The following is a 17,213-nucleotide window of genomic DNA, read 5'->3' as shown; positions in this document are numbered from 1 at the left end:
CATCCAGGTACCTTCCTCTATCAATGGCTCCTTTCTGGATAGTGGGCTCTAGGAAGGACACACTGAGCCAGGCTGCATGAGGCAAGACAGACCACCATGTGGATGTTCTTCTCAAAGGTCCATGCAGTTCTTCACATCACAGTAAAATTTTGTATACATGTACATTTTCTTGAGCAGTGGGTCCTTGGTTTATAACAAATTCCCTCTACAGCCCCTGTCTTTTCTAGCATGTCAGGGGCCATTGCACGGTGTACTCATATTTGCTGAATAAACAAACAAATGACTTGAAAAATTACAATGTAAATTCAAAGCTGCAGCTGGGTGAGAAGGTGAGGATTTCAGACGTCAGGGTTTGAGTGGGGTAGGATTACACATGCAGAAGCGAACAGGCCTGACCCAGCCATCATCCCTTGGTCTCACCAGGGACAGGCTGCTCTCTCAGTTCTATTTCCCATAGCCCTTGTGACATCACACAGGCTCGCCATCTGGAAGGTTCTCTCTGGCCTCTGTGAATTCTTTTGTTGCTGGTGTTAACAGTTCACGGCACTGGATTGTGGGGAGCGTGAAATCCAATCCTGAACACTGGGATCTGGACTCTTGGGTGAGATTGGAGAGCTGTTTGTCATGTTGAATAATTTGCTCTGTCTAACGTCGGCATTACCAAGGGAATGAGGTAGGAGAAGGGATAAAGTTGGGTCTCCAGACCCTTGATTGGGGCAAATAGGGAGGTGGCTCTGGGAACTATTATCAGCACATGGTCCCAGGGCCCAGCTGAGAGGTGCTGAGGGAGACTTCATATTCTGGCTCTGGTCTTTGTTCTACTGGAGCTTAAGTCATGTGATTTTTCTCTTTAAAACATCTAAACATGGGCCAGCCCTGGTGTGGTGCACACTTTTAATTACAGCCCTCATGAGGCAGAGGCAGGTGGATCTCTGTGAGTTCATGGCCAACTAGTCTGCAAAGTGAGATCCAGGCCAGCCAGAGCTACACAGTGGGACTCTGTCTCCTCCTCCTCCTCCTCCTCCTCCTCCTCCTCCTCCTCCTCCTCCTCCTCCTCCACCACCACCACAACCATCTCAATGCCGAGCTCATATTGACCCCAGGGTCCCCATTTGAATACTTGTCCCAGCTCGCCCTACCTTTTTAAGAGACTGTGTAACCTTGGGATGTAGGCTTAGGTGGTGGATGCAAGACTGTATCGAAGAGATTTGAGGGCTGTAACCTGGTGCTTCTGTTTGCTCCTGGGAGCTTCTTCATGCTCTCGATGACATGGGTCATCACCAAACATCCTTTCTCCACCATAAAGGACTAAAATCTCCTGACATCGTGAGACAAAATACACCCTTCTGTAGCTAGAGTTTTCCTGCCTTGCCCACAGGACAAATCTTTGTCACCCGCCAGTCCCACAGCCGCTCAGACCCAACCAAGTAAACACAGAGACTTACATTGCTTACAAACTGTATGGCCATAGCAGGCTTCTTGCTAACTGTTCTAATAGCTTTAATTAATCCATTTCCATAAATCTATACCTTGCCACGTGGCTTGTGGCTTATGGGTATCTTCACATGCTGCTTTTCCTGGCGGTGGCTGGCAGTGCCTCCTTCTATCTTCCTGTTCTTTCTTTTCTCCTCTCTGTTAGTCCCGCCTATGCTTCCTGCCTAACCACTGGCCAATCAGTGTTTTATTTATTGACCAATCAGAGTAATTTGACATACTGACCATCCCACAGCACCCTTCCTCCATGAAGGCTCTTCTGTGGGATCGTGAAACTCACTAACACCACCTGAACTCAGAGCAGAGACAAACGCTCACCATGGAGTGCAGACTGGCCTTGAACTCATGAATCTCTTGCTTCAGCCTGCCGAGTGTTGGGGTCACAGGTGCATACCACCACACCTTCTCAGGCCCACCTGTAGCAAGCTCTGCCTGTGACACGTCACTCAGCAGGAGGACTGCCTTAGTCTCTGGACTGTGTCTTACTCCTGAAGGCTGAGGGTGAGGGTGAGGGATTTCCAGGGCCAACTTCAGTATACCACTGGGCATAGGAGTGGCTGCTGCCTGGTCTCAGTGGCAGCATTGTGTTTAAACAGGAACCAGGAAGGGTCAGTGACAGAGTTGGAAGCAGACTCACCATGGCCTGCCATTTGGGACTTTCCTGAGAGAGGTGGAAGAGAGGAGGGTGGGTATTTGGAAGGGCTGGAGGAACTGTAGATGTGTCTGGATCCTTCTCTTTCTCTCTTGGACCTTAGCTGATTCCTTTACTCATTCTTTGGCGTGTGTGTGTGTGTGTGTGTGTGTGTGTGTGTGTGTGCGCGTGCGTGCATGTGAATGAGCATGTATATGTGTCTGTGTGAGAGAATGTGTGTGTTTATGTGAGTGTGTGTGCACGCAGGTATGTATGTGAAGGTGTGTTTTTGTGTTGGTGCATGTGTGTGTGTATGTGTGTGTGTGTGTGTGTGTGTGAATGTATGTGTGTGAATATGTGTATTATTTACTTGAGCAAGAGCAACTTACCAGAGGCTACACTGAGGAATACAACTCCCCCTCCTCTGGCAACTGTTATAACTTAACCATCTCCTTGGGGAAAGGTGGGTAACCTGGGCCAGCAGATCATTCTTCATTGACAGGTTCCAAGGGAGAGGACCAGGAGATCAGAAGGTAGGGAGACAGATGAGTGTGGGATCAGGAGGCCTTGCACAAGCTGTCTAATAATGCCAAGCAAGCTTGTTAAGATAGGCAGCGTCTTATATACTATTTTCCAGGGAGAAATAGGGCAGAGTCTGGAGAAACTGTCCTACAGGGAGACCACCTCAACAGGACAATAATCAAACAATGTCGCACAAGTGAAAAGTGGGTTGTCTCTCCAACATCACAGACAGAGCACACAGCAGTCTTGGGACTGGTATCACAGCCCCGAACAGCAGGAAGAGCTGGTCTTCAGGGTCTAAACCACGGTTCCCCCAAGGCCTGTCCCCAGGCTATACTGGCTGTGTTCCTTGTCAAAACATCAGGGCCTCAGGGAAAGCCTTGGATCAGCCAGCCCTCGACAGGAGGGAGGGACTGTGCTCCCCTGAAAGGGAAGATCTGGTGCTTTCTCTGGGGCCCAGGCACAGAAGGGCCCCAGTGCTCCTAAGACAAACATGGAAAAGCTGACAGGGTTTGGTGTCTCCCAGCATCCTGGAGCTCCGCGTGTCTGTAGGTGTTTTCTTCAGTAACAGCTCCTTTTGGTCGGGAAATCAGAGTGAGTGTTATTCGGGGTGTTTGTCACAAGTCCCTAATGTCTTTTTTTTTTTAAATTCTGTTTTTTTTCTTCTTTTTCCTTTTAGTGTTCTGTACAGACAGAGTAAAAGAAAATGAAACATAAGTGGGAAACGTCTTTATGTCTTTTTTTTTCTTTTCCAAGGCAGGGTCTCTGTGTGACCACCCTGGCTGTCCTAGCTCTGTGGACCAGGCTCGCCTCAAACTCATAGAGATCTGCCTACTTCTGCCCCCCCCCCAGTGTTGGTACTAAAGGCGTGTGCCACCACACCCCCTGACTTTTATTAATTTTTATTTGTTGTACTTGGGATTAGGTCCAGTCTCCCCAACTCTATTTACCTAGCCCACAGGGATTTTTTTCCCCTATGTCTTATTTGAATGTCCATTGAAAACTAAACCAACTTGCTGGGCAGTGGTGGTGGCGCACACCTTTAATCCCAGCACTTGGGAGGCAGAGGCAGGCGGATCTCTGTGAGTTCAAGGCCAGCCTGGTCTACAGAGCGAGTTCCAGGACAGGCTCCAAAACTACATGGAGAAACCCTGTCTCAAAAAAAAACCAAGGGGGAAAAAAAATAAACCAACCACTATAAAATCAGTCCAATATCATAAGAGAGAACAACAAAAAAGAAAAAAATATTTCATAAAAGGCAAATATCCAACTTTGAAAAGAATGGCATCTTTGCTGCCTCTCATTGTTTCCTTCTGTGTACTTACGTGTAGCATGTTTACTGGAATAGACATATCCCCGTACCGAGTCTTCTACTACCCATTCATGTGTTCTCCTGTCTGTTTTCAGTGGTATATTCATGTAGCCATCCAGGCAGGCCAGGACCCCTCGACAATCCATGTCAGAACTTAAGCACACCCAGGTAGGTTCAGCCATGGCTCTGCTCTGCTTGTCAGAAGGCTGGGTTAGCCGTTTTCACTAGGAGGATTTCGGTGGAGGGACCCAAGTCCTGGCTCCTAGCTGGCTGCCAACAGGAGCTCTTCTGGTCTTCATAGATCTCTGTAGGGCTTTTGCACATGGACCTTGTCCCTCTGAGCCAATCAGGACAAGAGGGTCCTTCATTCTTCTTAGGTATGACCCAGAGCCTTAATTCTTAGAACCAGCATCCTCAACCACACGTGTGACCCCCTCTGCCCTGTCAGGAGGCACAGTGAAGGCAGCGGGATCAGGGAGTGGACCCCGTGGATGTCCCGTTTGTCCTCTATCATGGACACCTGGTGCAAACTCCAGGTCCCGTCATGTGCCACCTGTTGTCAGGTCCTCACGATGCTCCTGGCTTCCCTCTCCTCCCTCTGTGAAGGAGTTGGGAGGTGTGAGTGCAGATCTTATTCAGTTACCAGCTCACCCACCTAACAAGGAAGATACCCGGAACAGTGTGAACAGACCCAAAGGCGAGGAGTGGAGTCCCCCACCTGTCCCTCACCTTTCTGCTGGGTGCCAGGACAGTTTATTTCCACACCTTCCTCACTGTCCACACAACAGCTCCCAGTGAGCTTGAGAGCCCTATCCGCTCCCTGCCTGAACTTGGAAGGCAGGATGGTTTAATTTCTCCTACCACCTCCCTCCTTGTCTTTGCAGGCTCCTGCGTAGGAGGCCCACAGTAGATTTGCCAGGAGCTACTGACTATTGACAGGTAGAGGCTGGAGACGGTGTGCCCTGCAGCCAGGCCCCTCGTGTGGCTAGACGACGGTAGAGAGGAAGATTATTTTGGCGGCAATAATATGCAGACTGTGACTGTGGCTTGGAGTGTGTGTGTCTGTGGTGCGTTTCCTTCTCTAGTTTTGTGTGAAATGTTACCATCTGAAAGGAGAGCTAATGAATGCACAAATGTCAGATCCAAAGGAGATGGCATTCTTCACTCTCACAGAGTTGCCTGGATGGATCTCTGGGGCTCTGATGACTGAACTCTTCATCTGGAGCTCAGGGTCCCTGGAGGATCCGGGAATGTTGCGGTGACAAGTGCCACCTGGTGGCCAGGCCGGGGATAGGACTCCTGGGAGAGGCTTTTCAGACCGTGCCTCAGGTTCCTCAGGCCAGGAACATTCCCGGCAGTCTAAACGCTCTTCTGGTTCTCTGGTGGTAAAGACACCGGGCCCCCTTTTTATTTCTGATTTTGTTAATTTGGATGCTCTCTCTCTCTGTTTTTTGGTTAGTTTGGATAAGGGCTTGTCTATCCTGTTGATTTTCTCAAAGAACCAACTCTTTGTTTCATTAATTTTTTTGTATTGTTCTCTTTGTTTCTATTTTATTGATTAAAAGCACAGGGAAAAATAGCCAAACTAGTGGAAACACATGAACTATGAACCAATAGCTGAGGAGCCCCCAACTGGATCAGGCCCTCTGGATAAGTGAGGCAGTCGATTAGCTTGAACTGTTTGGGAGGCACCCAGGCAGTGGGACAGGGTCCTGTGCTCAGTGCATGAGCTGGCTGTTTGGAACCTGAGGCTTATGCAGGGACGCTTGGCTCAGTCTGGGAGGAGGGGACTGGACCTGCCTGGACTGAGTCTACCAGGTTGATCTCAGTCCTCGGGGGAGGCTTTGCCCTGGAGGAGATGGGAATCGGGGGTGGGCTGGGGGGAGGGAGGGGAGCAGGAGGAGGGAGGACAGGGGAATCCATGGCTGATATGTAAAATTAAATCAAATTATAAAATTAAAAAAAAAAAGACACCTGGCTGTGCCACCGGAGAACGTGTGCAATGGGCATCTCACTCGTTTGGGCTTCCATTTCCTCACCTGTTCAATGACAGAGTTGGGGAGGGATACTGATTCTCAGTCCTCCGATCCCAATGCCCACCAGCCAGCCTTGCTCTGTGTGTTCTTGTGTGTGTGTGTGTGTTCCAGTGATTTGTTTGTTTGTTTTTTTGAGACAGGGTTTCTCTGTGTAGCTTTGCACCTTTCCTGGAACTTACTCTGTAGCCCAGGCTGGCCTCTCGAACTCACAGAGATCCTCCTGCCTCTGCCTCCCAAGTGCTGGGATTAAAGGTGAACGCCACCACCGCCCAGCTGTTCCAGTGAATTTTGTTAGAGGTTATTAACAGGTGGATGGCCAGCATACCAGTAACTATACCCCACTGAAGAAAATGTGTCTCACTGCTCCAGAAATGATGAACTAACTGCTTAATAGAACCATAGAGAAGGAGGGGACCTCACAAATCTCCATCCAGTGGTAGAACGTTGATGGACCCAGTCCTGCGTAGCCTCTGTGAGTTCATAGTGCCAGGGCTATAACAGGCCCAGAAGCAGTACTACACCACTGCTTTCTCTGGTTCTTACGTTCTTCCCTCTTCTCCCATGATGTTCCCCAAGCCTTGGAGGGACTGACTAGATGTCCCATTTATGGCTGAGCACAGTCTGCAATAACCGACAGCCACCACACTTTTTTTTGGACAGCAAAGCTGATGGCAGTGTTAATCTGTGGACACAGTGATTGAGAAAGTGATCTGTTGGACACATCTTGTTCATTAGCAAAACAGCAGCAGTCACTTTCCCCCAGGGCCTGTGACCTCCCCAGGCTTTTGACAGGTTTAGAATACCAGATACCAGTTCCATCCTATGAGCCTGAAATACACACACACACACACACACACACACACACACACACACACACACACACGCACACAGGCACACACACACAGACAAACAGACATGCAGACACAGACAGACAGACAGACAGACACACACACACACACACACACGCAGTTGATGCCCTGTTAACACCCATGCCACCTTGTCCCAGTGGCAACCCTGTGGATTATGAGTGTGTGTCTGGGTTGGGGCTCAGGACCTGAGGTTTTAAAAGCCCAGAGGTGGTTTGGAGAGACACACCAAGTGGGAAATCAGCTGACACACAAGACCTCTCTGCTCGGATGCCAGTACAGGGCGCCGAGGACAGGGAAGGACTGCTTGGGCTTATCCTATGTTGTATGGAATAGCAGGCTGAGACTAGCTTAGAAAGTCTCTATTTGATAAGCAATAACCTTGACCCGAGTCACTTCATTTTGAGTGCAAGTGCCAAGACAGAGTGACTCCATACTTTCCCTAAGTTAACAGCCACCATCTGCCAGTGCACCAGGAGGCACAAACTGATAAATGACTTATTTGTGCCAATATGTAAACCTGAAAATATTCAAGCCACATCAGAAGCACAGATACCATGAGCTCATCCGCCACACCAGATGGAACTCCCTCACCTGGGGGTAAAAGAGGGATCACCCTGACACCAAAGTGTGGCAGGCACACTGATTGTCATTTGTGAGTATTGTCTGGGGAAATTGCCACAGCGGAAGACTCCAGTTTCTGGCTGCAAACTCTGGTATGAGTGCCATTAAATTTTAGCCTTCTTCAAACTGCTACCTTACTTCAGAAGCTGTAGAAATACCTCCCCCAACGTGGCTGGATAGGAGACCTGGGGGCATCTGCTTCTCTTTAGTGGAAATCACTTCTATTGCAGTCCCAGCCAGCTGCCTCTAGCCTGGAGGTAGGGATCAGGGATTTCAGAGCTCAGGGATCAGGCTGTGGAATCCTGGGAATCTCCCCTCTCCTCTGAGTAGTCCAGATCTTGGGTTTGGCTCATGTTTGCATTGGTCTCCGTGGATCTGCTCACCCATTTCTCTCAAAGTCGGATTGTTGGTGCCCCGCTCTGGATTCATGTCCCGCTGCTCAGCAGACACCTTCTGTAGGACACACGTTCAGCGCATCTCACCTCCCAGAGCGCCTCTCCTCTTGTCCAGTGGTCTCTCCCTGCAGAGGTACCAGCTGAAGGACTCTGCCTGCTCTCCACTTAGATCCTGGATCATGTGAGCAGGGTATTCTTTGTCAAGATCCACCCTCCCCTTCCTTCCTATCTATATCCCTCTCTCTCTTTCCAGGATCGGGCTTTATACTCGCTATGCCCCCAAGGATAACCATGAACTTTTGTCCCAAGTGCTGGGATTATAGGCGTGCACCACCATTTCTGCTTTGTGAGGGGCTGGGACTGAACCCAGGACTATGTGCCTGTACTCGGCCGAATACTGAGCTCTGTGGTGGTATTGTGTTCCCCAAAATATTGTGTACTCTAATAAATTTATCTGGGGTCAGAGAACAGACAGCCACTAGATACAAAGGCTAGAAAATGGTGGCACTCACACCTTTAATCCTAGTATTCCAGAGATAGAAATCCCTCTGGATCTCTGTGAGTTCAAGGCCACACTGGAAATAGCCAAGCATGGTGACACACGCCTTTAATCCCAGAAAGCCAGCCTTTAATCCCAGGGAGTGGTGGTAGAAAGCAGGAAGATATATAAGGCGTGAGGACCAGAAATTAGAAAATTTTGGCTGGTTAAGCATTCAGGCTATGGAGCAACACAGTTCAGCTGAGATTCATTCTGGATGAGGACACAGAAGCTTACAATCTGAGGAAACAGGACCAGCTGAGGAATTGGCAAGGTGAGATAGCTGTGGCTTGTTCTGTCTCTCTGATCTACCAGCATTGACCCCAATAACTGGCCTCGGGTTTGATTTTATTAATAAGAACTTTTAAGATTCCTGCTACAGAGCTCTTGCTCCAGCCCCAAGCATTTCTTGCCTGAATTCCTATAGTACTCTATCACTTCTGATTGCATCTAGTCCAGCTTCCCTTTGCTGGCCAATGGAGGGCCAGTCTACAGTGCACACCTGACAGTTCTTTCGCAGTTAAAAAGCATCCCAAGAAATAGTCGTGGATGCACAGGTCCTCAGTGTTTACCTCTCCTACTTCAGACTCAAGTTCATTTTCTGTTCAAGCCTGGAATGTCCCTTCCTACGGGATTGGCATGGTCAAAGGTGCCTTGTGTTGGAGAGGTTTTTAAAGACCTTTGAAAACCCATTCCTAAAGCCTGACACTTGCTGAGGTCGTTAGTAAAAGGAAATCAGGATAATGGAAGCTCTTCTATAACATATGTGGAAATGATGAACGTACCTGTGCTGTGTGTTAGAAACCTCTACGGTGTGGAAACTTGCCTTGTTATCCAGGACAGTAGTTACCAGGCACCTGTATCTCTTAAACATGTGACATGTTATAAATGCAGTGAATAAGCAGAATTTTAAGTGACACTGGATTTGAATTTAAATGCACACATGTCACCTGGTTCCCTCTGTGCCATGTGGCATCATGCTGGATATCTAACCCCAGGGTACTCCATTGAAAGGGCATCTTGGCTTAAAGACAGAGCAGTGAAAGATGTGTGAGTGATCACAGAGGAAGCCATAAGCTCGGGCCTTCCTACCTCTGTGTCCTCACTGCTCTGCCCGGCCAGTTGCTTCTAGAGTTCAACATTCTTTGAAACCCCCCTCCAGGGGGGTTGGGGATTTAGCTCAGTGGTAGAGTGCTTGCCTAGCAAGAGCAAGGCCCTGGCTTCAGTCCTCAGCTTCAGAAAACAAAAAACAAAAAACTTACCTCCACATGGGAACCACTGGCAAAATTTACAAGGGCCTGTTTGTTTTTCCTCTCCTACGTTTTGGGCACAGGATCCTGTTGTAGAATATGATTTTAAGGTGTGTTACTTTTGTTTATGTTGCATTTGTTTAACTCTGCGAAGCTGTGTTACTGTGCCTGTGTAAAACACCTGATGGTCTAAAAAAGAACTGGTCAATAGCGAGGCAGTAGAAAGGATAGGCAGGGCTGGCAGGCAGAGAAGATATATAGAGGGAGAAATCTAGACGGGATCGAAGATCTAGGAGTCAGAAAAGGAGGAGGACATCAGGGGCCAGCCACCCAGCCACCCAGCCACCCAGCTACACAACAAGCCACGGAGTAAGAATAAGATTTACAGAAGTTAGAGAACGGGAAAAGCCCAGAGACAAAAGATAGATGGGATAATTTAAGAAAAGCTGGCTAGAAACTAAGCCAAGCATTCATAATTAAGAATAAGCCTCTGTATATGATTTATTTGGGAGCTGGGTGGCGGGCCCTCCAAAAGAGCCAAAAAATCCTGTGTAGCCCAGGTTGGCCTTAAAGGCACCATGTAGCAGAGGATAGCTCTAACTCCTGATCCTCCTGTCTCCGCTTGGTTTACGTTGTGCTGGGAGTTGAACCCAGGCTTTGTGTGCACCAGGCATGAGTTCTCCTAACAGAACCGCCCCAGGTCCCTGTCTACTCTGCTTTCTGTCTGTGTGACATCTTTAAACATGCCTGAGTAGCAGGATTTCCACTGCAAAGGGAGCTTTTCCAGGAGAATGATGGAGAGCCGAAGTATTTCCCAGAAGTGGCTGTAAGGGGCTCTCTATAGCTCCCAATCTTGAGCAGAGCTTTTCAGCTGGGGTGAGCGAGCAGATGACAAATTGTGGAAAGAACAGAGGAAATTTTTTCCTCGGTTTATTTCTGCCTATTTAAAACACATTCTCACAAAAGCCTTGAGGATTTCTGTGGTGGCTTTTGAGATGTTTCTGTGTTTGCACACAAGCACACACACACACACACACACGTACACATACGCACACATGCACAGGTATACACATAAATACACATGCACACACACATCCATGCAGACACATGCACACATGTCCATATGCACAAGTATATATACACAGAGACGTGCATCCAGAAAGTATACCCATCCAGCTGGGATAACAAGGTGTGTTGATCTCTGTGTTGAGCTGTGTGTTGACCCTGTGTGTTGCCTGTGACTTGGGGACCAGGGTTGGAAAGGGTGTGTCTACTGAGGGCACTAGCCACGGAGTGCGGGGCTGTGCAGTGTTCACTGATGTTTCTGGGTGGTTTCTCAATATTTTTTTGGGGGGTGGTTGTCTTTGGCGTCTCATGCTGTAGTCTAGGTTGGCTCTGAACTAATTATGTCACTCAAGCTGGCGACTATAATTGCAGCTATCCTTCTGCCTCAGCCTCTTGATTGCTTGGGTGCATGTTGATCTTGGGCGTCAATCTCCACGCACCATCCACATTATTATTATTACTATTATTATTATTATTACTATATGATGATGATGAGACAGTATCTCTCATTGGTCTGGAGCTCACAGGTTCTGCTGGGCTGGCTGGTTGGTGAGCCCCAGGGATCCATCTCTTTCTGCCTTTCCACTGCTGGGATAAGCTTGTACCACTGTGGGAACCCGTTCTCGGGTTCCTCGTGGCTTTACCCAGCAGTTCCGAATAGAGGATGATCAGGACCACAGGCCTGAGTGCAGGTGTCTGAGATGGTCTGCACTTGGCTGTGCTGGGGGAGGAGGTCTTTTGCTCCACCCCTTGGTGTCTCTATAAAAACCCTGGGCCAGAGACAGTCTGGGCCCGTTGGAATAGGTTCCAGGCCCTCTCGAGGCTATCCTTTATTTTCTATCTGTTTATCTCCACAAGATTCTCCACTATAAATCCTTCTATCTAATATTTCCTGCTGATCGCACTCAAGAAAACTCTGGGAAGCTGTGGGGGTGGTGGGTAAACGCCCCACATACCACCATGCCCAACTTTAAATTTATTCATCTTACATTTGGGTCCTAGGGATTGAACTCAGGACCTCACGTTTGCACGGCAAGGACTTCACTCACAGGGTGTTTTCTCTAGCTCCCCAGTGTAGACTCTAGGAGTGCCTATTTCTTAAATATGTATTGTCACTAGAAAATGCTACTCAATAGTAATCATATTTTTGTGACTTTAAGGGAGAGGTTGACTTCTCATCCATTTGGATTCTGTGACTGATTCAGGCCAAGTTCTTAGATGCACTTTTAAAATTTTTTTTTGGTTTTTCGAGACAGGCTTTCTCTGTATAGCTTTGGTACCTGTCCTGGATCTCGCTCTGTAGACCACACTGGCCTCGAACTCACAGAAATCCGCCTGCTCTGCCTCCGGAGTGCTGGGATCAAAGGCGTGAGCCACTGCCGCCCTGCCTTAGATGCACTTTGAGTGTGAAATGTCACCATGGCCTCATGCTTTTTGAACACTTGGTCCCCAACGGTGGTGTTACTTTGTGGGGTTCTGGAGACTTTGGGGGGTGGAGCCCAGCTGGAGGAAGTAGAACACTGGAGGAGGGTCCTCGGGGTTAGGTTATTCTCCACTTCCTGTCACAGCTCTGTGCATCTTGAGCCATCATGCCATAAACCTCTGTCACATGCCTCTGCGCCTTGCCTTGAGGGAAACCCGGAGCCAAACCAGATCTTAAACTGTTTCTGTCAGGTGTTATATTGTGGCCACGTGGTACAAAGTCACTAATATGTTAATTTTTATGTGGTTTTCTCTGTTCTCACGAGGAGCAGGAACGTGGAAGCATGAAGAAAGACTTTTAGTTTAGGGCTAGGGAGGCCCTGGCCCGCTCTGGGCCCTCTCTCCATCTCTCCATCTCTCCATTTCTCTGCCCCTTGTTTGCCTGATGACATGAGTCCTATATCGTATCTGTGGCCTGGTGTCTGACTAGGGCAGCATCTGCCTGACTCTGGAGGGCTCCCACAGTAGGCATGTCTCATGTTGTGCCTGCCACCTGGAAGTTCTAGGGTTATTATTAGAATGCACTTAAAGACAAGTCTTTTTTTTTTAAACATTACTCTTTTTTAATAATTTATTTTTATTTTATGTGCATTGGTGTCCTGCCTGCATGCATGTCTGTGTGAGAGTGTCAGATCTTTGAATCATAGACAGTTGTTAGCTGCCTTATGGATGCTGGGAATCAAATCCGGGTCCTCTAGAAGAGCGCTCAGCACTCTTTTTTTTTTTTTTTTAAAGATTTATTTATTTATTATGTATACAGCATGTATTACAGCAGTCCAGAAGAGGGCACCAGATCTCACTACAGATGGTTGTGAGCCACCATGTGGATGCTGGGAATTAAACTCAGGACCTCTGAAAGAGCAGTCAGTGCTTTTAACCTCTGAGCCATCTCTCCAGCCCTGCGAATTGTTCTTTTTAAAATCAATGTTTCTCTTTTAGGTAACTGCAGTGGTTTGAATAAGAATGCCCCCCCCATAGGCTCACCGAGAGTGGCACTACCTGAGAAGGATTAGGAGGTGTGGCCTTGTTGGAGGAAGTGTGTCATTTGGGGTGGGTTTTGAGATTTCAAAAGCCCAAGCCAGGCCCAGTGTCTTTCTCTTCCTGCTGCCTGTGGCTCCAGATTAGAACTCTCAGCTCCTTCTCCAGCACCATGTCTGCCATGCTCTCCACCATGATGATAGTGGACTAAACCTCTGAAACTGTAGGCCAGCCCCAGTTAAATATTTTCTTTTACCAGAGTTATGTTGGTCATAGTGTCTCTTCACAGAACTAGAACAGTAACCATGACAGTAATTAAGACACAACCTAGCCTTGTGTGGCTGTGATTGGGATCTATCTGTGTGTTAAGCGGTGGCATATTTTTGCTTGTCTCTCACTTCCTGTCTGTTTTGGTTGCTGAGGTCTCACCACGGTGATAAATAGTTCAGTCCTTCACTGCCTCTCCTCGGATGGACAGCCTCCAGGCATGGTTTCAGAGGCCTCCTTACTCATGTAGCTCAGTCCTGACTGATCCTACCTTTCTCACTTCCAGGAAGCATGGCTGATACTCCAAAGGAAGGAAAACTGACCAGATTTCTGGACTTCACCCAGCTGATTGACATGGCCTCTGAGTGCGTGGGAGGAAAGGTAAGCAGGGTTCTCAAGGGCAGGAAGTTGATGTTAGGTTTAAGCACTGAGGGGCCCACTCAGGTTGCTCTGACCTGAAGTAAATTAGAGTCAGGCTGAAGTAAAGGGCCATTGAGAGGCCCAGGCCTGGCAGAGTTCTGAAGAGCTGAACTGAATCCCAGGCAACTTTGAGCTAGGGAAGCAGTATGTACGTGTATATAATGCAAGTGTGTGTGTGGTGTGTGTGTACATAATGCATGTGCATGTGTACATATTGCATGTGTGTGTATGGTGTGTATATAATGCATGTGTGTGTACATAATGCATGTGCATGTGTACATAATGCACATGTGTTAATGTACATATGCAGAGAGCAGAGGATGATGCCAGGTGTCCTGTCACTCTCCACCTTAATCCTTTGAGACAGGCTCTCCCGCTGAACCTGGAGCTTGCCATTTTCCAGATATTCTGGCAGTCAGTGAGCCACAGAGATCCTCCTGTCTCTGCACACCCAGCACCAGGTTGTAGATCCATATGGGCCACACATGGCTTTTTACATTGCTGAGGATTTGAACTCAGTATTTATGCGTGTGCAGCAAGAGCTCTTACCCACTGAGCCTTTCTCCCCATCCAATTTTTTCTTTTCTCCCTTCCTTCTTTCCTTCCTTCTTTCCTTCCTTCCTTCCTTCCTTCCTTCCTTCCTTCCTTCCTTCCTTCCTTCCTTCCTTCCTTCCTTCCTTTCTTTTTCTTTTTCTTTTTCTTTTTCTTTCTTCTCTCTCTCCCTCCCTCCCTCCCTCCCTCCCTCCCTTCCTTTTTCTCTCCTCCTTCCCTCCTTCTTTCACATGTGTTGTACATGTGTGTGCACATGCGTCTGTGTGCAGAGGCCAGAGGAGGAAATTGGGTCCCTTCCTCTATCCTTCTCTACCTCATTTCCTTTGAGATAGGTCTCTTACTGAATCTGGAACTTGCCGTTTTTCCTTTTGCTGGGCCGATGGCCAGGGTCCCCCCCCTGTGAACCTCCTGTCTCCACCTGCTTCCAGTGCAGGGTGGCAGGTGTATGTGCGTGGCCAGGCCTGGCTTTTTTATGTGCTGGGATCTAAATGCAGGTCCTATGCGTGTACAGCAAGGGCTCTTACCCACCGGGCCATCTCCCCCGTTTTCTCTCTATTGATCTCTTTGTGAAAGAACCTCAAGGCTAAAAAAAGGACAGACAGGTTTGGTGGGTAGGGAAGGGAACGGGTAGGTCTGGGAAGGTTGGGGGAGGGAGGATGAATCTGATCAAAACGTGCTTATTGTACAAAATTCTTGAAGAACTTTATGTCTGTATCTGTAAGAGCCGTAAGCCTGAGAGAAGGAAGCTGGTTTATTTGCATTCCAGGTGTGAGACTTTCCCATTCCCATTCAGACTGTAAAAGGGATTCAGAATAAAAGGGTAGGAAGAAATGGTTCAGGAGGAGGCAGGCTTGGGACCCAAATGCTTTGAAAGCATTGTAGGGGAACTGCACTGTCTCTTCCTGAGGCAATTCCACATATTCTTTTTAATGCATTCCCTAACATTTCTCTAGAGGAGGGAATAAAGTGTGTTTTATGAACTTACAGTAATTCCATCTTGATTGTTTGTCTTATTTTAATTTTTTATTCATCTATTTATTTTACATCCTGCCGCAGCCTCCCCCCATCCCCCTCCCAAGCCCCCCCATTCTCTCCTACTCCCCACCACCATCCCCTTCTCTTCCATCTCCATCCAGCAAAGGGCAGGTCTCCCATGAGCATCAATAAAACATGGCATATCAAGTTGCAGTAAGACTCAGCACCTCCCTATGTATTAAGGCTGGGGAAGGCAGCCCAGTGTGAGGAGCAGGGAGTAAAAAGAGTTAAAGCCAGTAAAAGGTGGAGACAGCCCCTGTTCCCGCTGTTAGGATCCCACCAGAGGGCCCAGTGACACAACTGTCGCATACATGCAGAGTGACTAGGTCAGTCTTCTGCAGACTCCCTGGTTGTTGATTCCGTCTCTGTGAGTCCCTGGGAACCGGGTTAGTTGGTTGTGTGAGCCTTCCCGGGGTGTCTTTGACCCCTCTGGCTCTACACTCTTCTCCTCTTCCTGAACACCACCTAATGTCTGGCTGTGGTCTCTGCATCTGCCTCCATCAGTCACTGGATGGTACCTCTCTGTTGACAATTAGGCCAGGCACCCTTCTGGTGACAAGAGATGACCAGTCCAGGCTGCTTATCGGCTATTGCTAGGAGTCTAAGCTGGGGTCCTCCCCATAGACTCCTGGGAGATTCCCCTGTACCAGGCTTCTGCCTGACCCTGAAAAGCCCCCCCCCCCCAGCAGTCCCCCTGAGAACACTCCCTCTCTTTCCCCCAACCTGATTGCTCATGTTCCCATCCTGACCTGGCCTCAGTCCACTCTCAAAATCTGTTTCTCTTTCCCAGGGAGATCTGGGTGTCTCCTCACGAACTCTCCTTATTACCTAGTCTGCCTGGTTCTGTAGATTGTAGCATAGGTATCTTTTATTTTATAGCTATATCTACTAATGAATGAGTACATATCATGTTTGTCTTTCTCGGTCTGGATTACCTCACTCAGGATGATTTTTTTTTTTTTTTTAGTTCTATCTATTTGCCTTCAAATTTTCCGGTGTCCTTGTTTTAACAGCTGAGTAACACTCCATTGTGTAAATGTACCACATTTTCTTTATCCATTCTTCGGTTGAGGGACATCTGGGTTGTTTCCAGGTGCTGCCTATTACAAATAAAGCTGCTATGAACATGGTTGGGCAAATGTCCTTGTGGCATGACTGAGCATCCTTGGGGTAGATGCCCGAGAGTGATAGAGCTGGGTGGTAGGTTGACTCCTTTCTTCTCTTTGTCCAGGTTTTATTTGCGACAGATGACTTTTTCGGCCCTGCAGAAAACCTCATAAAGGTATGGCGCCAGGCATCCTGTGTTGTGAATGATTGGCGTAGCTGAAGCTCTGCAGCCATCATATCCAGGGCAGAAGCCATGTGGTGTGGACTGGGCAGGAAGGATCAGACCCCTGGAAAGGCACCCGATTCAGCACCAGCTCCCAGGGAACACACAGAGCCAGGAGGAGCCAGGAGAGGAAGGGAGGGCCAGGTTGCCGAGGGGGAAAAACTAAGGTCACTGAGTATGCCCCTTAACTAATGTGGATCCCATGTCCTGGGCTTGGAGAAAAATAGACGCATCTTGAATTTTGGGGAATTTCTGCTTAAGTACAATAGGTAGGGTATTCTTGGTTAAAAAGTGGGCCAGTGGGGCTGGGAGATGACTCAGCATATAAAGTACTTGCTTCATAGGCCTGAAGACCTGAGTTCAATCCATGTAACCCTAGAACCAGAGAACCAGTTCTTGAAAACTATTTGTTGACT

General features: G+C 48.2%; 1 protein-coding gene across 10 annotated transcripts in view; it reads left to right on the top strand.

The window, feature by feature from the left end:
• The first annotated feature begins 464 nt into the window (after positions 1-464).
• Allc (allantoicase) overlaps positions 465-17,213 on the top strand; it is a 36,377-nt gene continuing 19,628 nt past the window's right edge. For 2 of the 10 annotated variants that reach the window (XM_076559912.1, XM_076559905.1), the window contains exons 1-3: positions 537-673; positions 13,747-13,841; positions 16,699-16,749. In XM_076559912.1, the coding sequence (XP_076416027.1) occupies positions 13,752-13,841; positions 16,699-16,749 (141 nt within the window). In that variant the 5' untranslated portion in view covers positions 537-673; positions 13,747-13,751. Of the gene's footprint in view, positions 674-4,054; positions 4,128-13,746; positions 13,842-16,698; positions 16,750-17,213 lie in introns of all 10 variants that reach the window. The other 8 variants (XM_076559906.1, XM_076559914.1, XM_076559913.1 and 5 more) reach the window with 8 other exon arrangements.

The sequence above is a fragment of the Peromyscus maniculatus genome, chromosome 22 (assembly GCF_049852395.1).
Source record: "Peromyscus maniculatus bairdii isolate BWxNUB_F1_BW_parent chromosome 22, HU_Pman_BW_mat_3.1, whole genome shotgun sequence".
Classification (NCBI taxonomy): domain Eukaryota; kingdom Metazoa; phylum Chordata; class Mammalia; order Rodentia; family Cricetidae; genus Peromyscus; species Peromyscus maniculatus.
The sequence above is the reverse complement of the archived record's forward strand: the minus strand, read 5'-3'. Positions and strand labels throughout refer to the sequence as shown.